Source organism: Eutrigla gurnardus (genome assembly GCF_963514095.1).
Source record: "Eutrigla gurnardus genome assembly, chromosome: 7".
Taxonomy (NCBI): domain Eukaryota; kingdom Metazoa; phylum Chordata; class Actinopteri; order Perciformes; family Triglidae; genus Eutrigla; species Eutrigla gurnardus.
The window spans coordinates 10613002-10639713 of NC_139921.1; the positions used below are offsets into that span (position 1 = coordinate 10613002).

The 26712-nt window shown below is 42.7% G+C and overlaps 1 protein-coding gene and 1 long non-coding RNA gene across 4 annotated transcripts in view; both read right to left on the bottom strand.

The window, feature by feature from the left end:
- Positions 1-26712, bottom strand: part of setd3 (SET domain containing 3, actin histidine methyltransferase) — a 57029-nt gene that overhangs the window by 9377 nt on the left and 20940 nt on the right. For 2 of the 3 annotated variants that reach the window (XM_084014040.1, XM_084014041.1), the window contains exons 7-11: positions 15782-15840; positions 14429-14543; positions 5622-5696; positions 3887-4053; positions 2225-2310 (exon numbers count right to left, since the gene is read on the bottom strand). In XM_084014040.1, coding sequence (XP_083870166.1) covers positions 2225-2310; positions 3887-4053; positions 5622-5696; positions 14429-14543; positions 15782-15840 — 502 coding nt within the window. Of the gene's footprint in view, positions 1-2224; positions 2311-3886; positions 4054-5621; positions 5697-7544; positions 7593-14380; positions 14544-15781; positions 15841-26712 lie in introns of those variants that run through there. The other variant, XM_084014042.1, reaches the window with a different exon arrangement.
- On the bottom strand, positions 12478-13850 carry LOC311016019. Its single transcript, XR_014597430.1, has 3 exons — positions 13332-13850; positions 12796-12894; positions 12478-12671 (listed from the first exon to the last, which is right to left on the bottom strand). It is a non-coding gene; the product is annotated as an uncharacterized lncRNA (long non-coding RNA).

The window sequence follows — 26712 nt, forward strand, 5'->3', positions numbered from 1 at the left end:
CTCTTTTCTCTCTCTTTTTTATTACATGTTTATTGCATGTACCATACACAACCAAGACAAATTCCTTGAAAGTGAAAACTTACTTTGGCAATAAAACTGATTCTGATTCTGAGTTGTTTAAGGCCATATCTATACTCAAGGAAGACTTAACACTAATGATTAATTTTCTATTGATTAATCCATTGAATATATAAATGATTAACTGACTGTGTGAAATGTAAAGAGAGATTTCCTTAAATCAAAGTGCATAATTATGGGTTTAAACTGGCAACTCCAACATTATAAATAAAGAGGACGTATTATTTATTGAATAATATTTGTGTTTATTTTGTTTGTAGTGTAAATCCAAAGGTTTGTCTCAAAGCCTAAAGTAAAAAAAGTAATTTCTGCATATGAAAGTGCCAGATGAGAAAGAAAAGAGGAAACATAAATAGCTCATAGTTATTGATAATGAAGATTTAGCAAGCCACAAACAAACACAATAGCACCGTCAATCAACAGAGAATCAGCCCAGATTGTAGCCGAAACAATTTCTCAAGGGGAAACTTCTGACTTGGCTTCAGCTTGGGCAGCAGGCTATGCAAATGCAAATGAACAGCACTCGTTTGCCCTCCATCTCCAACACTACCCCCATTCACCCACTAAGTGACCAGCAAAGTCCACATAGTTTGGTGGGAGCTCTGGTCTATGCAAAAGAGGGAAACAGCAGCTTCCTGGTCGTGTAGGCACATAATTCATCATGTAACACCTGTTGAGAAAATGTTGATTCATACACACGCATTGAAGAGTTGAGAACACCCTCAACGCACACATCCAAAATGCGTTGGGGCCATTTTAAAAATTACCATTCAGCAAAAAATGTGACTAATATATCAAGTGGGGACCAGCCTGAAGGCGAGTCCTGAGACGAAGGAGGATGTGGCCTTGTGTGGTTGGAGATTTATGACACCAACGCCATTCTGCATACATGCCGATGAATATTATGAATCCCCTGGTGGGTTGCTCCCTCCACACATCTGGTGACCTGCCTTGATCAATTAACCAGCTTGGGAAAGGACAGGCATTGCTCCTCCCATCTCTCTCCTTCCCCCCCTCTCCACCACCACCTCTCGGTCTCTTCCCCTCTCTCTCCACCACCTCCTCTCAGTCTCCTCCCCACCTCTCGGTCTCTTCCCCTCTCTCTCCTCCACCTCCTCTCAGTCTCCTCCCCCCCTCTCTGCACCACCACCTCTCAGTCTCTTCCCCTCTCTCTCCTCCAACCCCTCTCAGCCCCCCCTCGCTCCGCCACCACCTCTCGGTCTGTTTCCCTCTCTCTCCTCCACCTCCTCTCAGTCTCCTCCCCCCTCTCTGCACCACCACCTCTCAGTCTCTTCCACTCTCTGTCTCCTCCGTCTCCTCTCAGTCTCTTCCCCTCCACTGATGTGTGGAGGAAGCAGTCGCTTGATGATGGTCTAGAAGAAGTGATTTGAAGTGTGGAGTGATTTGGTTTAAGCTGTATTCACACTAATCGCGAAGCAAAAATGTTTGCCTCGCATTACTCCGCAGGCTCATTTGTGTATATTTGCAGTACTGACGCTGTCCCAGATATGCCGGGAAACCTAACACCATCCTATCTGAGTTCATAACATCTTCCAGAGGTGCTCAGTGGATTTCACAAAGCTGTATTCACTGTATCAAGCAAGACACACATCAGCTGTTTAGTACAGCTGGATGAACCTAAAATAAACTATTTAGCTGTGATTTAATTGCAATACACAGATAAAAATGATGCTGAAATAACTACATAATGACGTTGATTCGCAAAAAGTGTGAAGTCATGTTTTGCAAGATGACAAGTAAATTACTTTTAAAATGTTACATTTCTGAATAGAGACATAAACTTCAGACATAAATATGGCAACTATGTTGTTTTTTTGCATCACAGACAGTCAATGGTTTCTAAATACATTTCTACATATAATTTGGTCTGGTCTCTTTACTAACATGAGGATCCTTTGTAGAGCTCTGGGTGACCACAGACACAGGATACAATATTTCTTTACTCCATTTCTGAATGCGTGAATTTCTTGCACAAGTTCAAATCCATAGCACCACCTGGCGCAAATTCATGTATACTTTGCATTGATTTTGTATGCAATCGAGGCATGTTCACATTGTGGCTTTGAGGTTTGACAGAGAATGTCCTACTGCTGTGTGTGTGTGTTTGTGTGCATATTTGTCTTACCCTCCGTCATGCAGAAGACTCTGAGGAAGGCTAGGAGTTGGGCTGAAATGGGGGGTTCGTTACAGTGAAGAGCAAAGATACAGGACCTAAAAACAGAACACAAACCAACATATTAGTAATAAATCAATAAACACATCCATATATATGTATATATATACATATATATATATATACAGTATATATATATATATATATATACATATATATATATATATACACACATATATATATATATATACACACATATATATGTGTATATATATGTATATACATATATACATATATATACATATATATATGTATATACATATATACATACATATACATATATATATATATATATATACATACATATAAAATGAGATGCACGAAGATACCAAAATAAATAAATAATAATAATAATATACAATAATAACAGTAGGCATCCTCTAGGCCAAATTTTTGTTATTAAGTTTGAATATCTTTTACTTTGGGGTGCAGGGATCTGTAAAAAGAAACAACTAATCTGAAGCTTTTAAACATATAAGCTTGATTTTCTGTTCACGTTATCGAATTCTATCAGATCAAACTCTTGTGTCTAAGTAAAGTAAAGTATAATAATGTTGTTGTTTGATTCCTCAGCATTGTGAAAATCAATAGTGTGATGGAAAAAATATGAAAGAAGTGTGATCCAGGAGTCAGTAAAATCCACTCGCGAACATAATGTTGCACAATGATTTAGTTTGGTAGCGGACCTTATTTTCCCCATAGTTCAGCAAAGTGATCGATGTGGCGATCAGTAGCATAGGGTCGACATTATTACACCTAATAAATACATTAGAGCCACCTCCCCACTGCTATTAAATTATCCTCTGTCCACTGCTCAAACAAAAAAGCATCCAGCTCAGTAAAGTGAACTCAGCTGTTCTCTAATGTGTGGTGTGTGTTTGAAGATTTAGCGAGAAGAGATAATTACAAATTTGCAAACGAGAATAGTCAAATGTGTCCACTTAATTCCACTCATCATTCAAAAATGAAGTAGAGGTAAAAGGATAGATTTCCACGTTGTAAAAAAAAGTCTGATGAAAGCAGCTGCTCAACATCTCAATGAGGCCTGACACGGAATGCTGTTTCCTTTGAAAATGATCCACGAGCATATCTGTCAGTTTAATAGAGTACCACAGCAACAAAGGTGATTGTTTCATTTAATTTCCACTGCTGAGATTTAGTCTGTCATCAATAAGAGATTAAAAGGCGTCTGATTAAAAATGCCAAGCAGGGAATGCTGCATACAATTAAGGGGCTAATGATAAAATGATTAAGCTTCTTGGTGATTAAAGTGTTGGGGCGGATGGTAAAGTGATACTTGGTGGGGTCGGGGAGGGAAAAAAGAAAAGAAACCCGCAGCAACATTTATATTATGTGTTTCAATTACGCCATAGGGGAGGCCTAATTGGTTGAAATATCTACTGTTAAGAGACAAAACGCGCCGCAGCTACATGAAAGGTGCAGAGTTAGTCATGAGCCTGGAGCTCTCCTTGACCCATATTAAAAGCTGTAGAATTCTTGCTGAGTTTGCAGATTCAGACACGTATGAGAGCAGACAGTGTATTTGTATATAAGTAGAAAGAAAAGATGTTTGTCCTTGACAAGCTTGAGAGAAAAAGACGGGGTTGGACGTACGCTGGGATGCCGGCTCGTGCCAGCACTTCGGCCTTCATGGCGTACAGGCGTTCACTCTTGCTGACGCCCAGCTTGATCTTCACTCGGTCGTGAGCGTTGTCTTGGAAGAAGAAGCCATTGTGGATGACAAACTCGGCATTGGATCTCGTGCCATAGAAGATGTAGATCTACAGGAAGGAATACAGCATCAACACCATTATCATCAACTGTCTTGATGTCTTTTAAAGATCTAAATAATAAACAGCACCCTTTAACCCTTTGACTCAAAGAAAGGCCTTCGCTTAGCTTTCACTCCTTTTATTTAGTCTTGTGGCAATGTACGCGTGTTAGCGGAGCGTGCTATGCATTGAAATTTTCATAATACATTTGAAAGTGTCATCAATTAGTAAGCGAGTAGCATTTATATGTTGCAACACACTGCATGTGTGTGCGTATTAACCCAGCCAGAATCCGGACAAGAAATGGGACCATGTTTCTTTAACGTCTCTGATGTTGTTGTTATTTTGAGTTAGGGGTGTGAATCTTCGGCTTTACTGCGATTCGATTCGATTAACGATACAGTAGCTGGCGATTCGATTTAAGAACAATTTGTTTTTTTGAACGATTCCATTCGATTCTGTAAACCACGATTTGATTCAGTAACTTGTAACCAAAATTCTATATCCATGAAATAAACATGCAAAAATGCAAGTGAGACTATCTGTATTCTTCTGAAAGGTGAACAAAATAAACAGACCACAGAATTACTTATTTAACATATTTATTCTATAAAAAAAGTAGTCCTGCATAATATTTTATGCTGAATACAAAAATGTAATGCTCAGTTATTTTTAACGTTTTTCAATAGACTACATGCTGGCAGGGGAGAGAGTGTCTTAAACGTATTAAAACATTAATCATAATTAATACAATTAAACGCATTTATATCGATTATTGGTGAAGCCAAAATTATTAATTCTATTTATTGATTTTAGCAGATCGATTTAGTTGAATCGATAGGACTGACAATCGATTCATCGATTAATCGAATTAATCGTTACACCTCTATTTTGAGTGAATTTTTTTTTCATAGAAATGTATTCTGTTCTGCATTTTGGTCATCATCAGCTGGGATAGGCTCCAGCCCCCCCGCGACCCTGAATACAGGATAAGCGGTAGTTATCATCATCTTGGATTCTGGCCATTGCCATCCTTGGAATTTTTGTCATATTTGAGGGCAGCTGAGCAGCAACCTTACTGCATCTTGCTTCTGATGAGAAGCTGGTAAAGTTACTATCATCATTCAAGGTAAACTTTACAGCTTAGTGGCAAAATAATCTTAGTAACTAATTGCATTGACACTGCTTTATGATTGATTTGACTCTAAATGGGACTATAATTTACTAAATGAACATCATGCTTCAATCGTGAGCTTATGGTCTCAATCGCTTGTTTTCTTCTTCAATACAGCATACTGTTCATTGAGTAAATTATGGTCCCATTCAGAGTCAAATCGACAATACAGCAAGGTATGATTTAGGGCATGACTACCTTGTGATTGACAGCTCATACCGCAGACTTGCTACTATTGCAATTAGCTACTATAATAACTTTACTACCTCCCTGTAAACTAACTTTGTTAACAGCTTCAAACCAAAAGCCAGATGAGGTCACGCGCTTTGTTTGTAGGGGTTTAAGCAACCATAGGAGAGTTTACTGCTGCTAACATCAACAGCAATAATAATAGCGTCTTTACCTGTTCGTTCTCCTTGTAGTCGTGCAGTGCCACACATTCACAGCGATCATCCTCCAGGTTGTAGCCGGTGGTGATCTGCGGATCAAAAACAACTTTTGCAGATTCAGCCTTTAAGAGCGCTCAATAAAAACATTTTTAAACTTAATTTCAATTGTGATATATATACACACAATTTGACCTCTGCATTTCACAAATTCTAAGCATTAAGGTGATTGCAAATTGCATCACTTAGCCGCAGGATCAGCTGTGTTAGTTTGTGGGATCGGTTGTGTTTATTCACGTCGCCTGGGCTGGTCACGCCATAGAGGAGGGGGGGCTTAGCTCTGTGTAGACACCGACAATGTTTCATTAATCACGGCCGAAATAACCACTATATCTGCTTTGTACATGTTGTCGAAGTCCCAGATACACCGGCTAATCAAACAGGATCCTGTCTGAGTTCATAACATCACCCAAGGGTGCTCTGTGAATTTAACTGAGCTGTATTCACTATGGAGAGCAAGCCACATACCGCCTGGTTTACTACAGCAGTATGCATCCAAATCAAAGAATTTTGTTGTGATTAAATTACAATAAATGGATTGAAATGGTGCTGATGTAACGCCATAATGACGACAATTAGTAAAAAGTCTGAAGTCAATGTTTGTTAAAGGCCCTGACACACCAAGACGATTATCGGCTGCTGGACAGTCTGCCGGCGTCGGTGACACGAGTCAAAGCCGTCGTTGTTCTTTCGTCGTCGTTCAGTCTGACCAATCTGATTGGTGGAGTGTTAGCCCTTCACTAGCGAATCAGTGAACGAGAAGACCGGATGTGGCGATGGTAAACAAACCAGATAAAGCGCAGACGATGGCAACACACTCAATCATTTCGATTACTATTGGAATTTTCTTGGATTTTGGTATTGGATTTTTGGATCATGACTCTGTGGATTGACGGCATTGAAGAGCAACTTATCAGCATGATGGAGGAGAGGCCGTTGCCGTTTGCTGTGGCAGACACAAATTATTCGAATAGAATAGTAAAGTCTGAAAGCTGGCGTCAAATTGGTGTGAAAATGAATATATCTGGTAAGAATTTGTCTTCTCCCCATTTGTTTGTATGTGTAGGACAAAGGGCAAAAGTGTGAAAGACAGGAAAGAGACCGCAGGTTCGAAACATTGCCTTTTTTGAATCGAAATGTGTGGACAGTACGCTGCCTCTTTCACGTTTACAAAGACTTCTTTTTGGCCATCAAATTCACTACCAGTATCTTCTTATTCCTATCCATCGTATTACTTAGATTTTTCTAAGTAATACGTATAAGTAATGACAACAACAACCGTTCTCCTCAACATTCTCTGATCACAACAATGCTTTTTTTTTAGTCCTACTGCCTTTTCTGATGACGATCGGTCGACGGATTGGTGTGTCAGGGCATTATTTCCGTCTGCAAGACCAAGCAAATAACTTCTAAAATGCATGTTGTCTGAATAGCATTCAGATCGATCAGAGCTAGGCTATACACTTACACTGTAGCTTCTCCATAAACACTTAAAATAACGTCTCTGCATAAATACGGCCTTGTTGTTTTGTACCATAGACAGTCTCTGGTTTGTACTCATAGATCCGTTCGGTCTCTGTATGAAATGTAAGATACTGTTGTAGAGGTCTGGAAGACCACATACCGCTATGATATGTTTTGTCTCCATTTCTGATTCAGTGACGATTGACAAATGAAGGAGAATCTCAATGCTGATTGGCTTTCGCATGAGAGCGTCACAGGCAAATTTTCGTGTTAGTTTAATTATTTCGACATTCACATCATTGGCCACGCCCAAAGCGTCCAGGCGGGAATTTGCATCTTTGCATTGACTTTGCTTGCGCCAAAAAATTAAGTTTGGTGTGAACGCCCCTTGAGGAGCAGTGGGCTGAAACACCAAGGGAGCTACTTAGGGTTCAGTGTGTTCTTATGGTTAAAAGTATGACCCTCTCCAGCCTCTGATGGGTCATTCCGTGTCATTTCATCAAATGCCTCCCACCTGACCATCTCAGAATGTCCTGAAAAAATTCAAGTACAAAGACACACTTGTTAAAGGGATAGTTCAGAATTTTGGACATAAGACCTACTTTCCAAGCGAGCCGGTGTGTTCGAGACGTAAGGAGACGTTTTCAAGAAATTTCATTCAGTTCTTCTAGTTGCCGAGGACGCTTATGCTATGGCTAGCGCAAGTCAACAGTTCTTAGCTAGACAGGCATTAAAAACAGTCTTGCCCACTCCACAGTGCACACGAGGCAAATCCATTGTAACGGCAGACTATCGATGTACATATGTGTTGATAGAATGTTTGAAATAAAACCAACCTTGCATTTTTAAGGATTTATGTCTCAGCAGCAGCAGCGCGTCATACTTCCTAGTAGGCTATGGCAGCGGCGGAGTGATATCACCTAGCTCTTATAAGTTACCGGTTCTATAATAGTTTGTTTACCTGCTGTCATTGCTACAGACGCAGAGTAGCAGTGCTAGTTTCTTCAATCTCACAGAAATGAACACTTTTGGAGAATATACTGAAACTTTTGAAGACTCTGATGAGGAGTTTTTTTCCACCCAAACCCAACCGTACCTGTACGAGCCTGAATATACAGAGGAAGAATTGGCAGAACGTGAACGAGCGTCTGTGGAGACCGAGATAACTGGAGCTGAGAACCGGGACCGAACAAACGGAGACTGGTGGTGCCAGGAGGGAATCCCCCACAACGCGTCCAAGGGTTTACGGGTCTATGGACGGAGCAGAGGTCCGGCTTTGCGGTGCGTAATTGTGGCTTCGCGCGGCCGTGAGCTACCCGGTGTTTGAGTGAGCTCCAAGGGCTTTTCAGACAGCCTTGGGGGCACAAGTGCCGAGAGTTCGGCGGTGTTGAGCCGCGTGTTTACCGGCTGGATTGCGAGCGGCGCGTCTTAGAGTTTTAAGTCCGACGGAGAGTCTGCATGTGTGGATTCGCGTGGCCGTGGGCTGCCCGGTGTTTGAGTGAGGACCAAGGGCTTTTCACCCAGCTCTGAGGGCACGAGGCCCGAATATTCGGCGGTGTTCATGTGTCTATTTACCAGAGGGAATCCCCGCAACGCGTCCGAGGGTTTACGGTTCTCCGGACGGACCAGGTTCGCGGTGCGTAATTGTGGCTTCGCGTGGCCGTGGGCTGCCCGGTGTTTGAGTGAGCTCCGAGGGCTTTTCAGACAGCCTTGGGGGTATAAGTGCCGACAGTTTGGCCCGGTTCGATTGCCTATTTACGAGCAGTATTTCGGGCTGCACGTCTTAGAGTTTTGAGTCCGACGGAGCAAAGTAAAGCTCCGCTGCTGCTGAGAAACTAGTTCCTCAAAAAATGGATGATTCATGCGATGCAAGGTTAGTTTTGTTTCAAATATTATTCTATCAACACACATATGTACATCGACAGTAGTGTTTTAATGGATTTGCCTCGGGTGCACTGTGGAGTGGGCAAGGCTGTTTTTAATGCTTGTCTAGCTAAGAACCATTGACTCGCGCTAGCTATAGCATAAGCGAACTCGGCAACTAGAAGAACTGAATGAAATTTCTTGAAAACGTCTCCAGACGTCTCGAACACACCGGCTCACTTGGGAGATAGGTCTTATGTCCAAAATTCTGAACTATCCCTTTAATAGGACAAATCCAAAATATTAGTAATATTAATATTAGTCTCTACTGTCAATAGTTTTCTCATGAAACATCATTGAATGAAGGGTAGTTTAGACGGTTTTTGGCATCATACTCTGAAAAGCCATTTTTAAACAGCAATATCTGGAAAACTATCTGACCTGTGGCCTTCAAAATTTCTACAGTGTATATCTGTTACTAATAGCCTCCAGACATAAAATATCAGGGGTGTAGCTCAATGATAACCTAGCATGGTAGGTACTTAAAATGTGGCTTGTTGAAATAAAGTAGTACATTTGAAGAGTGGCTGAGCTCCCATTTTTGCAGATAAAAGACTTCTATCACTTCTGCCTCTATCTCTGGTGTTAGCTTAAACATTCTACAAAATATGGTCTCTCTCAGATGATTGGTTTCATAGATATTAAGGCTCAAAAATGGAAGTAAACACATCTTTGCCCAACTTCAGAGTCATATACCAAAAAACTGACAAGTATCAGGTCCAAACTTACTTTTTTTGAAAGATCATATTCTTGTTAAAATCATATTAAAACATTGGGAGGGTGTTTTGCCTCAATTTGTCGCAGTGATTTTTTAAAATCCTGATGTTGGTGGGGTTTTTGTGGCCGGTTTTGGTACTGCATGTCCTAACAGCCTACCAGTAAACATCACAGGAGGGAAATTCAATTGTGTTTTTTACCATTTACCAAAGACTTACATGTGACTAAATGCTACTGATAAATTTAGCCTTACGAAAACATTAAAATATAGCACAGTTGTAGTTACAGAGGCAATAAGTCCTTGAATGTGAGTCAAACATGCTGAAAGCAGCTTTTAACCATGAACAAACAGCATAATATTGAAGACTGTACAGTTTGTCATACTTTAAGTATATAAATTACACAACCAAATCAAATAATAATCTTAATTTGAGCATAAAGATTTTTTTCCAAAGTTTGATATTGAATAACAGTTTGTCTCTATGCTCACTATGAGGGATCACACATTTTTCATCTTTTAGATTAAATTCCTTCGTCACATTCATTAAATTGGCAGTCACTTTACAAATTGTCTAATGTACATCTCTGCTCTGTTGTGCTCATCTTTTTTGATGGCATACATGCGCCCAGTTTCTGTAGAGGGAATGTCAATCCTTGCAATTCTAGCCTGCAGTGCACATTGCACGTCTTCTCTTCTTGGCCAGTAGAAACTCTTGGCAGGGCCATGTGGGTGCATGAACTGAACCAGTACATCTTCATCTGAAACATCTCTGATACTTCCTATCCACCATTTCTGATCATACACACAACTCACATATTGTCTCATAGTGAGCATAGAGACAAACTGTTATTCAATATCAAACTTTGGAGACTTTTGTACTGTAATATAAAATCTTTATGTTCAAATAAAGATTATTATTTGATTTGGTTGTGCAATTTATATACTTAAAGTATGACAAAATGTACAGTCTTCAATATTATGCTATCATGTTTGTTCACATGTAAGTCTTTGGTAAATGGTAAAAAACACAATTGAATTGCCCTCCTGTGATGTTTACTGGTAGGCTGTTAGGACATGCAGTACCAAAACCGGCCACAAAAACCCCACCAATATCAGGATTTTAAAAAATCACTGCGACAAATTGAGGCAAAACACCCTCCTGATTTTTTAATATGATTTTAACAAGAATATGATCTTTCAAAAAAAGTAAGTTTGGACCTGATACTTGTCAGTTTTTTGGAATATGACTGAAGTTGGGCAAAGATGTGTTTACTTCCATTTTTGAGCCTTAAAGGGGCCCTATTATGCTATTTTTCCACAAGTTAATATAAGTTATTGATGTCTCCAAACCTGGTCTTTGAATTCCTCAACTGGAAAAAACAATCGGAACATGTATTTCGGAGTGGATCACACTCCTCATTTTCAGCTTTTTTACCCCACTTTTTCAAACGGGTGAGTCTGTCGGGGTGTAGCCTTATGCTAATGGATGACCCCTGACCCCGCTCCTACTGAGGAAGTGGTTGTGTCTCTCCGCCCCTTGCTTTCCGCGTCCAGCTTGTTGCCATGGTTATGGTTCTACGCTACAAACTAACAGCGGTCCAGCCGAACTCCGACCGGACTCCGACTCAGAACCAGGACCAGCTCCTGTAGAAGTTCTACGCCGCGGACGCAGAAGGACGTTTCTGAATGGTTAGTTAACATGTCTGTGTAACGTTTTGGACGGTAACTCGATGTGTGTTAGCGTAGCTAGCGCTAGCCACAATGACGCTCATGCTGCGTTCTTCGCTCTATAAGTAACGTATCTGTGAGCTATTTCGGCAACAATTCATATCGTTAGTAGTGCCGTGTTGTTGACAGTTCACAGTTGCATGTTTTCCAAATGGGGACGTAACATTAAACGGATGAAAACCCGCTGAAAACAGCGTCCTGTATGCGGGCAGTTTGTTTACAACACATTAACGGGATTAAAAACTTGATCCTCTACACATAAAGATATACAAGCAACAGGATTTGGTCAGTATAATGTCGTCCTCCAGAATAATGTGCTGAATTGTGAATTATAGGCTGTGTGCTGTGTTTTATAAACGTGATTGTGCTCCATCTCAACATTACGTGCCAAACTTACTGTTACACAATTCAAACATGAGGTTTACACCTCAGCTTGTCAGCAAAGTCAGTCAGGTTACCATATTAACAAGATTTGTTGTTGAAATGCTCAAATTCTGTACTATATTCATCTAGGTGACTAAGTGGGCCTTCAGACACCGAACACGTCTGCTGCATGGAGACACCACAGGTAATGTTACTTTGTTACACCAAGTTGTCTGTTGAGATTATTATTCACATAACATGACGATGATCATGATTCACACTAGGTAACAAGACGGATGCAGCAGCTGGAGGAGGAAGAGGCTTGCATGGTGGGACATCCTGGTTGGAACCATCTGCCTGAATGTTCTCTCTCCAAAACGCATGAAATATATATACAGCTGGTTATGGTGCTTTACATGTAAGAGGAATACAGCAGGCTGTTGTTTGGTTATCAATTGTGTTTTATAAAAAATAAATCCCTCTATGCAACATATTATGCAGTCTTCCTGACCATTACTTCAGTAATATTAACCATGACACATTTTACAATTACTGTAAAGACTTTATTGTCAAATTAATCCGCAGTTGAAGTTCCCAGTTATATCAGAACACAAACGCAAACTGTTTGTGGCCGACTCTGCAGGGTCATATCAAGCTCTTCTGAAGTCAAGGAAGAGCTGCCCTCCAAAGTATCCTCCTCCTCTACCGGGTCCAGGCGAGCTCTCTTTGATGGTCTCCTTATTGGAGTGGTTGTGAAACAGGTCTGGAACCATGGCTGTGCCAACACCAAAGTCCTTGCAGGACACAGTAGCTGTAACAGAGTTGTATGGAGGAATGAAACCCATGATATCACATAATAAAAATACACATCTGCACAACTACTAGTAGTTGCTGTTAAACCTGATCTCAAGTAGGCTACATGTCAGGCTACACACCTTTACTTGGGTAAGGAGCCTGTAGTCCCCCTAGACAGGTGACTGCCAACAGTAGCTGCTGTGGTGGCTCGGTGTGGGACGCTGATGTGAGCTGCTGCTCTGTAAGCAGACAGACAGTCAGACAGACAGTCAGAGTTTACCACTACATCTGAAATGTGGAACACGTTACTATTTCACTATAACTGATGTGGTGACGCACCAATAGCTCGTAAAATCCCTTCGTTAGCGGTGCAAGAACAAACGTTTGGTGACGTCGTCTTTGCATCGGCGTGTATAAACAAACAGATCAGCTGCTCTTGCTGCCGCATTCAAGCTACAAAACGTTCCCAAGCAAACTGATGTCTAGCGTTATTTTACAGGTTTGGGCCCCCGCAGTACTACGTAACGTTAACGGTCCTCAACATCAATACAATGGAAGCTTTTAACGCAACACGCCAATGCTAACTTTAGCGCAACACGCCAATGCTAACACACCAATGCTAAGAAAGCAACGGTAAACAGTAACACAGCATATTACATAATATTTAGTAACTTACTGCTTCAGTGTCTGTGGTTGGCTCTCGGACTGTCGGTGCTGATCCAAACTTTAGCCCCAGGTTAGAGGTATATCCTGAGCTGTAGCGACCCATGTTGTCAAAGCTCCTGTCGGTGAAGTGCGTCGCACACACAAACACACATTTACGGACGCGTGTGCGCACATTTCCATCGTAGATGCTCCGACGATGCCAGTAAATATCAGCAATTGGACTGCCAACTCGCTTTCCGTTGATTTTGGCATTTTGGTTAACTGGTTTGTATGTACATCACACTGACAGCAACAGGTTTGGGAATTATGTGGGCGGGACCACACAGGTGGAGCGATTCTAATGAGCCGAGATGTCCCATATAAGGCACAGCAAAATTCGGTGCTGACGTCATTTAGTGGACATTCTGCAAACCGTTCGTTTATCGGGAGGATTTCTTTCAAACTGAGAAAGTGAAACAGGGAGATGGTGGTCTTTTCTGATACTGTGGGGACTTATTGACACCCCAGGGACCCATTTTAGGGTTGAAAAACATGGAAAAATCGATTTTTCATAATAGGGCCCCTTTAATATCTGTTAAACTGATCATCTAAGAGAGACCATATTTTGTAGAATGTTTAAGCTAACACCAGAGATAGAGGCAGAAGTGATAGAAGTCTTTTATCTGCAAAAATGGGAGCTCAGACACTCTTCAAATGTACTACTTTATTTCAACAAGCCACATTTTAAGTACCTACCATACTAGGGTATCATTGAGCTACACCCCCGATATTCCATGTCTGGAGGGTATTAGTAACAGTTATACACTGTAGAAATTTTGAAGGCCACAGGTCAGATAGTTTTCCAGATATTGCTGTTTAAATATGGCTTTTCAGAGTATGATGCCAAAAACCGTCTAAACTACCCTTCATTCAATGATGTTTCATGAGAAAACTGTTGACAGTAGAGACCTAATATTTTGGATTAATCCTATTAACAAGTGTGTCTTTGTACTTTAATTTTTTCAGGACATTCTGAGATGGTCAGGTGGGAAGATTTTCAGAAATTTGATGAAATGACACGGAATGACCCTGATGCAAGTGTGTGTGGGTGCGAGACAAAAACTTTACCAGTCCATTTGTGTGGTTACACATGTCCCAGAGGGGGATTAGGGCCTGAGTAATCCGGCTGCCATCTTCAGTAGGGATCTGGTTCTGCCGGGTCATCACCGAGGACACTGCCCACCTGTCACATACAATCAGAGGGAAGGAGGTAAGATGAAAAGCAGAGTGGGGGGCAAACAGAGCAGAAAAAGAGGAAAAGAAAAGGTAGGAAGATGGAGAGGGAAAGGAGTACCACTTTCTCTTGTTTTGCATGAGAGAATTTAGCTGAATGGAGAACTTTAATTACTACTTTGGTGTTGTGTTTTGCTTTCTCCACCAGTTATGGTAATATTTGCTTACTAGGTTAGTTGGTTAAATTATTGCTGACATACCAACAGTTTAGACGGATTATCTAAACAATCCAATTAACCAAAATAACAATTCTGAAGTGAAATACACAATCTAAAATGTTATAATTTCAGGATTCCTTCACGTCAAGTCGGCAGAACACAAAATTTAGGAATGTGCCACAAGTGCATAGTACAACATCTGACGTTGTAATACACAGTCATCTAGAATTCATCTTGAATGAAAGGAACTATATAAGCCCATTTTTTGATTTGATAATATCAAGGAGGAGAAGAAATATGCAAGCTTTGCAACATGGGACTTGAATTATTCAGGGAACATTACAAACATGAGGGTGAAGTGGAGCACCAGACTCCACATTGTTATATTATAAAACCTCCAGCCAACTCTGATTGAGTGAAGACAATAACTGAGTCACATCCCTTCTGGTGGTCCACCATTTCTGAAGAAATATGTACTGTAGTCAATGGGGAGAGACAAACTATTCTCTGATCCAGTTTGAAATGTGCCATAAATTTGTCAATATAAAAGATAATTTTACAAGTCAATAAAGTCTAATTTTGTCATGTATCATGTCATGAAAATACGTAATTATAAAGATAAAAATATAAGTAATATCTCGCTGAAGCTACTATGCATGTGTGTTTGACACCAGGATGTAATGCCAAGCGAATTTTTGCCATGTGTTACTGGCACGATTTTGACCAGCTGGTTAGCTAGCAGGCCAAGCTAATGGCCGCATTGGTGATGTATATTGTGTGAGACGAGAGATGTAGTTCACCGAGTGGTTTCACACTAAACTGAATTACACTATGACAAACTGACACTTTCTGGTCTTAAAAAAAGTAAGATGAAAAATAAGATGAACAGAGAAGAGAAGATGGTATAACAATGTAAACACACACACACACACACACACACACACACACACACACACACACACACACACACACACACACACACACACACACACACACACACACACACACACACACACACACACACACACACCTGTAGTCTTCAAACGTGAAGCTGTCCTTCAGGGGCAGTTTGCTGGCGGCTGGATGAGTCTGGGGATTGAGGGAAGAAGGTGGACAAGAGGAAAAATGGAGAGAGAAGGAAGAAACACAAATCAGAATGAGGAATTTCATTATGCAGGTATGCTGGAGGGGGGCTGTCTGATAGGGACGCCTAACAAGAAGGACTGGTAGCAGGGGGCCATCGCTGGGGCACATGTGTGTGTGTGTGTGTGTGTGGACACTGGCCCTCTCACATACATCACTGTCAACTTAATTTGTTGTGGCCAGCAGCCATCATAAATCTGCCTCATCATTTTGAGCCTGAAACAGGGTGCGTGTGTGTGTGTGTGTGTGTATCCAATCGGTTTCTCCATTTAAATCCAAAACCACCCACCCAGAGCCATTTGCGACCATTTGACATTTAATGCTTACAATTTTCTATTTTGTCTTTAAATGTTTCCCTATTGACCTTTAACAAACATCAAATATTAATTACTTCTATACCTACAACACACACACAAATTAAATGCAGTCATAAAACACTATATTGACAATGTAAATATTGACTATATTTATTCTAGAGTGATATATTAATTGTATAGTTGTGTCCCAATCCAGCACAGCTGCTGAGACAAGGCTGTCACATTTCAAAGACTCCTTCAAATGCTGTCCAGAAATGCAGCCTTCTTTTACTGGATTCAGTGGATCCAAGTGAAGGATCCTTCATGACCCAACATATCCAGATTCATTGCGCGCCAGTGATGGTTGGATTTTAATTAACATCGCAACTGTGAGCGCATCAGCAGTGGGAGATGCAGCAGAATACAATCTTGCCTGAAATATATCATGAAGCATATCCTCCATCATATTATAAAAGAAAAGGGAAAAAATATGATCCCTGGCACCATTTGAATCAGATGTGTACCGAAACCCTGTTCTTCATTTTTCGTATCGGTAGGAGTAGTAGTACTGTTAATATCTTAATAATACCCATCCCTAGTTGTGTATGGTCTGCCTAGTCGTGATGAAGAAGCAGGCAGTACGACCAACATGTTTCACCAATGCAGATTAAGACAGTGATTGGTCTGTTCAACAAAATATGTTTTTAAATAACTGCATTGACTAGGTCCATTTGATATAATTATGCTTTTTTTTTTTAATGCTTAATTTTAGCTGTTGCTAGTCATATTGTATAGCTATCGAGATATTTGGCTTAAATATCGAAATGCAATATTTTTTCATATCCTGCAGGCCTAGTAACAACAGCTTCTTCAGCCCACTTTTTCTGGTGCGGTCGTGGGTGCAACATTAAGGACCTACTGCTCAATCTGTCTGCCTGACTGACAAACACATTTTGCTGCATCGCAATAAGATTGTATCCTCCTGACTCAAGTATCATTATATTTTACCGTAGGGCCTTTGGTGATTCACAGTCCCATATGTACTGTATAAATAAGCAACTGTTTGCAAACATGTTCACAATATCCACTTCATAAGCTGATATGTCAATGGTGTGATTTCACTTTGTTCCACCGCCCCTATCTTACCAAAATATAAATACAAATTAAAGAATGCATCTTCAAGTTATAAGCAGGGACCATTGAAAACATACTTTCACTTAGACAATGCTACGATATTTGAGATCCTTCTCACAGGATTCAGTTCATCTTATTAGGGCATTGATTTAAACTTTGTCTATAAAAGCTCATCTAGTTCAGCATCAAACTTCATTTCACGATTCTCAAGATCAGTGAGAACTCAAAATACGACCATCACAACACCTCTATTCCCAAATGCATGGTATGTGGCAGCACCCAACCTCAAAATCAACGGTTACAATCTGCCATAAAACAGAAGGAAGAGGAAGTGACGTTGAAGTTCCATTGACAGATAGTAAATAGTAAAGCAGTTATATAGTGCATTCTATTCTTCTGACCACTCAAAGAGCTTTACACTTGTCACATGTCAACATTCACCCATTCCCACACACATTCATACAACGATGGCAAACTGATGGTTCAGTATCTTGCCCAAGGACACTTCAACATGTGGACTGAGGGAGTTGGTGATCGAACTACCGATCACGCCAATTGGAAGACGACTCGCTCTACTTCTGAGCCAGTTGATGCACAGCCGCAAGAGAAGGCACATCCTGCGTCTCTTAAATTGCAATCACGTTTACCTCACTTGTGTCTCTCCTTGCATCTTAGACCCTCCCACCGGGGATACACAGAGAGGAGGGATGAAATACACTCACCGGCCACTTTATTAGGTACACCTGTCCAACTGCTCGTTAATGCAAATTTCAGAGAAAGGCAGAAACTGACCCTTCACCAAAGCCTCGAGCACCAACAGAGGTCCCCTCTGCGAGGAAGAGCCACGCATCTCCAGGCCCTAATAAGAGCTGCAAGCAGTGATAAACGGGCCCTCACACCTTCATGCATGTCAAAGGTACTTAGCCGGATGCCAGTTGACACAGCTGTGCATTTCCATGAGCATCAGAATCTGCAAGCACGAGTTAGACGTTATGTCCTGCAATGGAGTGCTTGGCACTGGACACTCATTAATCATGCAGTATATTGTTGTATATTAAGTATTGCCTACATAGCATACATTTAATGTAAATCTAATATTCACAAATGGCCCACTTCCTGTTGCCAGTAGGTGGCACATTTACTTGAATTCAATACAAGTGGCTTTGCTCAGGCCAGGGCCAGGACAGGGATGGATGGTATGGATCTGGCACTTTCGTGCCTGGGCCCTAACAATGAAAATAATAATCACAATAATTATAATCTCTACAAAAACAATAGGTTCCTCGCACTTTCAGTGCCAGGCAATGGCGCCGGTTCTTGAAGCAACAAAGAAGAAGCCAAACTATTAAAACTAACTATTAAAACTAAAGACCTGAAAGTTATCCAAATGGTCACAAACAGCACCCTCGCTACCCATACGGTATAGTGATTGGTCAGTGCAAGAGGCACATCTCTGTGTTTGGGGGGATGTCAATAGTGGTTGTGCCTGTCTGTATACATCAGCATATATCAGACTGTCAGGGAGGCGGCACTGGATGGGGGGGTGGGGGGAAGAAAAAGAGAGCGAGAGGGGTTTTTGAGGAAGGTACATTCAGGTCAATTCAATTCAAAGCCAATGTGACAAGCTAATTTTCCAGCCCGGTCATCTGAGGAGGAGGGAGGGTGGGCAGAGCGAGCGGCTACGCAAGGAGGGAACATTGTCTGTGTGTGTTACAAAGGAGATGTCTCAAAGATGTGGGGACAGGACACACACATCTCGTCACGAGTGGGGTGTCAGGATCATTACTATTATGATTAATATTATTATAATATTATTATAATTATTATTATAAACCGTTTTTTATTTTTTCCCCCCACGCGAGCGACGCAAGCAATGCAGCGGAGCGGACCCACAATTAATTTCAGCAAAATGTGACGCAAGCCTATGCAAAGTCAATGAGGTCCATCAACGGAAAGGTGCAGTGTGAAAGGGGCCTGTTCTACACTGCTGGAGTGATGCGTGCGTCACTTGTTTAGATTGGTTGCCAGGTTCGCCCACATGCAACAGGAAACATCCGAACGGAAAAAAATCTTATTTTCAATAATTTATATATTAACAAAGACTTGGCAAGCTCCTAGTGGACGAAGCCCACGGAACAGCCATCTTTAATCCACTGACGAGGCCCCTTTAAACTATTGTGTGTGTAAAACCCTTTTGTTGTTGCCGCTCATTAAGGGGCCTCAAGCCATTAAGCCGTTTTCGGACTATCCTTCACTGTCCATCCTGTGAGTGTAAAGTAGTTTATAAATACTGGCATTCTGAGGGCCTGTCCACAAGAAAACGTTTTCAGTGCGTAAACGCAGTAGTCTTGTGCGTTTCACCCTGCCGTCCATACGAATCCGGCGTTTTCGCGGCGTGAAAACAGACTTTTTTTAAACCAGCTCTCAAGGTGGAAAAGAAAAAAATGGCACCCCTCCGTTTTGTGATCGTTTTCATGTGGACGGTGAAAACAAATACGCTGACGTCATCACCCAGCTCCTCGACCCTCGAGCCTGACTTCTCCCCCGCGACGTCTCATAACAACAACAATAACGGCGGCCTCCGTGCTCGTAGCAGATATTCTGCTCGTCTGTACGACGGCGTATCAGGACTGATATATGAAAAAAAACGGAGCCGAGAGAGGGGGGGCGATATTCCGGGAAAAAAGTCGCAGATATGCTACTTTATTACGATACTAACAAACAACCGCTAGCTAACTTCCCATGAATGTAGGCATTTATTTGTCTAATTAATCCATCCTAACGTGTGACAACGCCTCGTCAAGGTCCTTAGGGTGACGGCTGTTGATGCTTATTGTTGGTTTTATTTATACGGGCCAAATTGTCATTTTATGGGTGTTTATTGATCGGGTGGTCGGGCGGAGATTAGCCGTAACTCTCACGTGTTGCCATAGCAATGGCAAACATCCGGTCAAACTCCGTCTCTTCTTCTGCGTTTTTGTAGCAGAAACAGCGCCGCATAAGGGCCTGGAATATGTACTACAGTGCGCTGAATCGTTTTCAGTGGATTCGTCTGGACGCGGATTTTCTTGAAACGACGCCAAGGCAAAACGGAGAAAAAAAGTTAGTTTTGCTTCATCTGGACGGCCCCTTAGTGAACAGCATTCCCTTGAGACCAGATTAAGGATTCCCTGATCCCAGGGTGATCCCCGGTCATTATCGATGGATTATACATCTATTCTATGAATATTTATAACCCTTTAAATACTTAATTGTCTCTTTTACTTACCGGACCTGCTCCCAGTTTCACAGATACAAGACAAGCAAAACATCTGAAATTAGGAAATAATAAATAAAAAGGTTAAAAATAACAGCAGAATGGGAGTCGGTTCTTTGCTACATGACAATTCCTGTATTTTTTAAATAAGGGTCTATTTTTCCACTTCTCTACCATTATAGTGAGCTCCACAGCTTGTTCAAGTCACTCGTGACTATATTTATGATTATCCTGATAATGGAAAATAACCACTGTGAGGGAAATTCCTATTTAATCATGTATTTCTGTGGGCAAATGGCTGTCTGTCCTCAATGCGTATTGCAGGACCATTTGCCACCAAGGGTGTCGCCAGACAAGCCCATTGATGCAGGATAAGACAATGACCCTTTGATCAAACACAACTTCTGGGGACACCTGGAACGGGGGCTGTAGGATGTCAGACCTGTATATAAATTCAACTGCATTATAAGTGCCGACAGAAACAGTGACTCTTCAGTCATTCCTGCGTCGCACTGGGGAATGGCTCATGCTGCAGCATTAATAGATCTTCAGATTCGGATATTATGTCTACTGGTATTTCATTGCCAAACTCTCACTAAACTGGTATTTCAGTTGCAACGACACCATGATCAACTTATTTCTATTTCATCCCATTTCTCAACACACCATTGTCGATCTTGGAGACCATCCATCCATCCATCCATTTTCTTCCGCTTATCCAGGACCGGGTCGCGGGGGCAGCTGCCTGAGCAGGGACGCGATGTTGCAGAGACGTGTCAGCCACGACAGCCCCACAACATCCAGAGACTTGAGGTACTCAGGGCGGATCTCCTCCACCCCCGGTGCCTTGCCACCGGGGAGCTTCTTAACTACCTCGGTGACTTCAGCCCGGGTAATGGGTGGATGAACCTCCGAGTCTCCAGCCTGCGCTTCCTCAATGGAAGACATGTCAGTGGGATTGAGGAGATCCTCAAAGTATTCCTTCCACCGCCCGACGATATCAGCAGCTCCCCACCTCCACCGTAAACAGTGTTGGTGGAGGGCTGCTTCCCCTTCCTGAGGCGCCGGATGGTTTGCCAGAATTTCCTCGAGGCCGACCGATAGTCCTCCTCCATGGCCTCCCCGAACTCTTCCCAGACCCGAACCTTTGCTTCAGCGACCGCCCGCACTGCAGCACGCTTGGCCTGCCGGTACCTGTCAGCTGCCTCGGGAGTCCCCCGAGCCAACCAGGTTCGGTAGGACACCTTCTTCAGCTTGACAGCATCCCTTACTTCCGGTGTCCACCACCGGGTTCGGGGATTGCCACCACGACAGGCACCGGAGACCTTACGGCCACAGCTTCGAACAGCCGCGTCCACAATGGAAGCAGAGAACAAGGTCCATTCGGACACAATGTCCCCAGCCTCCCTCGGGATCTGGTCAAAGCTCTCCCGGAGGTGGGAGTTGAAGACCTCCCTGACAGAGGGTTCCACCAGACGTTCCCAGCAGACCCTCACAACACGTTTAGGTCTGCCAAGTCTGTCCAGCTTCCTCCCCTGCCAGCGGATCCAACTCACCACCAGGTGGTGATCAGTTGACAGCTCAGCCCCTCTCTTCACCCGAGTGTCCAAGACATACGGCCGGAGGTCAGATGACACAACAACGAAGTCGATCATTGACCTCCGGCCTAGGGTGTCCTGGTGACGTGCAATGATGGACACCCTTATGCTTGAACATGGTGTTTGTTATGGACAAACCGTGACTAGCACAGAAGTCCAATAACAGAACCCCACTCGGGTTCTGATCGGGGGGGGGCCGTTCCTCCCAATCACGCCCCTCCAGGTAACACTGTCATTGCCCACGTGAGCGTTGAAGTCCCCCGGTAAAACAATGGAGTCCCCGGTTGGAGCACTCTCAAGTACCCCTCCCAAGGACTCCAAGAAGGCCGGGTACTCTGCACTGCCGTTTGGCCCGTAGGCTGAAACAACAGTGAGAGACCTATCCCCGACCCGAAGGCGCAGGGAAACGACCCTCTCGTTCACTGGGGAAAACTCCAACACATGGCGACTGAGCTGGGGGGCTATAAGCAAGCCCACACCAGCTCGGCGCCTTTCACCGCGGGCAACTCCAGAGTAGAAGAGAGTCCAACCTCTCTCAAGGAGTTGGGTTCCAGAGCCCAGACTGTGCGTGGAGGTGAGCCCGACTACCTGTAGCCGGTAGCGCTCTACCTCCCGCACTAGCTCAGGCTCTTTCCCCCCCAGTGAGGTGACATTCCATGTCCCCATGGCTAGAGTCACCGTCCGGGGATTGGGTCGCCGGGGCACCCGCCCAGGACAGCCACCCAAATCACACCGCACCGGCCCCTTCTGAACCCTCCTGCGGGTGGTGGGCCTACAGGAGGGCGGGCCCACGTCGCTCCTTCGGGCTGCGCCCGGCCGGGTCCCGTGGGCACAGACCCGGCCACCAGACGCTCGCCTGCGAGCCCCAACCCCGGGCCTGGCTCCAGGGTGGGGCCCCGGTGACGCCAATCCGGGCGACGTAAACTTCCTAGTATGTTTTTTCTTCATAAGGGGTTTCGGAACCGCTCTTAGTCTGACCCGTCACCTAGGACCTGTTTGCCTTGGGAGACCCTACCAGGGGCATTAAGCCCCGGACAACATAGCTCCTAGGATCATTCAGGTGCTCAAACCCCTCCACCACGGTAAGGTGTCGGTTCAAGGAGGGAGACCCAACTTTTCAAATAAGTAATTGGCAAGCATGTAGTTAGTAAGTTTGCTACACGCATTAATTATATTTCAGATTTGTTCAGACAAGGAGCAATGCACTACACTAATGTAATTGTTTTATATACATTTTGAAACTGATTTTTCAATAAATATATATATAAATATTGTTAGCATATGGTCATGAGAAATTAAGCTCTTTGTTGCCCAAATCCCCAAATGACTCACTTCAGCACAAGACAATTTAAATTGAGAAGGAAAAACCTCTTCAAATGTATTTTTTTCATCTCTTCTAGAAATTATACTTGCATAACTACAAGCAAAAAAGTCAATATTTTTCTGTGCTGTACAATATTTCAAATGCCATTTATGGGCCATTATGAATGAAAATGTGGTGCACTTAAATATTAAGGGAACACTTAAATCACAACTCAGATAGGATCTTGATAAACGAAAATCTTCAAATTCAGCTTGCATGTATATTATCACGACATCTCATAATGTGACTCAGTAGTGTGTTAGACATCTGCGTGCCTGTATGAAGTCCCAACAACATCTGGGCATGCTCCTGATGAGTTGGATGATGGTGTCCTGGGATCTCCTCCCAGACCTGGATCAGGTCATCAGTGAGCTCCTGGACAGTCTGTGGAGGTACATGGCCGCAGCGAATGCACATGTACATAACGTCCCAGAGATGCTGATTTGGATTTTGGGGACCATGAGTTTCCACTGCAATCACGCAAAATCTATCAATCTCTCTGAGAGTATCAGAGGTAACTAATGGCAGTCAGGGTACTGTTGGCTATGACATTGAGGTCTGTGTGACCCTCCAAGATATGCCTCCCCAGATCATCACTGACCTATGGTAAACCGGTCATGCTGGTTGATTTTACAAACAGCATTACTTTCAACAAGGTGTGACCAGACCCTTTCAGCCTGTCACATGTGCTCAGTGTGAACCTGCCAATTCTAGTGTTCTCTGGCAAATGCCAATCAAGCTGCACGGTGCTGCGCTGTGAGCACAAGTCCCACTCATGGAGTCTGTTTCTGACAGTTTGGTCAGAAAGATGCACACCAGTAGCCTAGTGGAGGTAATTTCATTTGACTCTGGCAGTGCTCCTCCTGGTCCTCTTCGCACAAAGGAGCTGATACCGGTCCTGCTGCTGGGTTGATGCCTCATATGGCTCTGTCCAGCTTGCCTTGTGTAACAGCCAGTCTCCTGGTATCTCCTCCATACTCTTGAGACTGGGACCAGTGATGGGAATAACGGCGTTGAAATAAACGGCGTTACTAACGCCGTTACTTTTTTCAGTAACGAGTAATCTAACTAATTACTTTGACTGTCACTATAACGCCGTTATCATTGCCGACACCCCGTTACTGCACGTTACTCAAGTCGCACAATGAACTTTTTTTTAACTTCATGATAGGACTCGTGCGCGTGTTGTCATGAGAGAAGGGAGGATGAGATAACCTCTCAGCAATTATTGGCTGATGTATAGTAAGATTACGTCTTCAGGTCGTGCCTGGTCTCGGCAGCCTGTTGTCCGTGGAGAAACGTGCAAACTTGCCGCGAGCTGAAGCCGGAGTTTGGGCTGCTGCTGGTCTGAGCGGCGCGCGAGGGCCACGCGGGCCCCGGTGTCCCGCCGTTCTGGTGTTGGACGGGAATCCGGTATAGCTGTGGAGCGCGGATGGTGAAGACGGTGGTGATGATGATGATGATGAACGGCGCAGCGGCTCGAGGCACCGGGGTCATTATGTCTACTGCTGTCCGCTCTGACCCTGTTTTGTGATATATGACAGACACAGCGTCTCCCACTGTATAATTTCTCCTCAAGTTTTAATTATTCCCGCATGCGAGGTGCGGAGAATGCGATCTCAATTTTTATACACAAGACAACACGCTACGCGACTATAGGAGTAGACTACAAGACTACAGTTTGCCATCTCATTACAAGAAAAATCCAAATTCTTTGACATAAAGCAACTTTTTTTTTTACAGTAACGCAAATAGTTACTTTCCCTGGTAACTAGTTACTTTTATTATAAAGTAATTCAGTTACTAACTCAGTTACTTTTTGGAACAAGTAGTGAGTAACTATAACTAATTACTTTTTTAAAGTAACGTTCCCAACACTGCCTGGGACACACAGCAAACCTTCTTGCGACTGCACGTATGGATGTGCCATCCTGGAGGAGCTGGACTCCCTGTGCAACCTGATTAGGCTGGCTGCAGTTACCACCTCATGCTACAAGTAGTGACAAGGACACTAGAAGAACACAAAACTACAGAAGAATCAGTCAGGAAGAATAAGGAGAGAGCAATTGTCTGTAGCCACCAGATGCAAAACCATTCCCTTTTGGGTAATTTTCCTGGTTTTACCTCTCCATTGCACCCGTTGTCACCAAAGCAGTTGGAATATTTTTACAAAAATCACTTGTACCTCCTAGATAAAATTCTATATTTGTGCAATCAGGTTTTATGGGATCCTTCAGGGCTCCAACACTAACTAAATACACAGAGTTGCCATTGCACCCAGAGAATGTGGATTAACACAACGATCAACATCAATCAAATGGACAGCATTAGATCAGTGAAACAAAGAATAATGGGTCAGAAATCAAGCACTGTGATTCTTCTTTTAGCTCACTCACATTTATTAAGAATGCAACACTGCCACATAGTGGAGTCTGCTGAACTTACACTGCAAAGTCATTTTCAAAGAGGAGTAACTACAGTACCTTTAAAATTTCATCAAGCACACAAATGTGTGTCTAAAAGAAAAGATTCAGCCAAATACAGTGCCTGTTATCTTTACAAGCAAAACATTAATTTCCCTGTCTGTTGACCATCTGATTAAAACATCTGACAAATAGGATGCATCGGTTAAATTGTTTTCTTTCAGTACTTCTTTAATATGAGAACTTCAGAGAGAAGGACTGTGGTGAGTTCTGATCAAAGGTGACCTGTCAATTAATAATGGAATATTATGATATTTCTAGATTACTATCCCAATAGCTGTTGTCTGGGCCTGCTCACCACTATTTCATCATATACCATAATCACTGTCTTTATATGTTATTCCATTAAATGTAATAATTAAATTTTGTTGGCATATTACATTGGAGTGAAAAAGTCTTTGTGTGATTGTTTGTGAAGGGACAAAGGATAGTGACTGATTGTCCCTGAGTTAGCTAGATAGCTACATTTCATCAACAGTCCTTGGGCAGGCAAATCCACATTAATGTTATAATTCAGACAGAGGTAGAGAGGATATATATAAAAGAGAAATTAAATTCACTCGCATAATTTCGATAAGAGGCAACTCAACAAAATGTCTTACAATATGTATTTATTACAAAAAAGGATGCCTGTATTTATCATAGATTGATCTGGCATGTTTTCATTTCCGACAGCAGTGAGCATTAA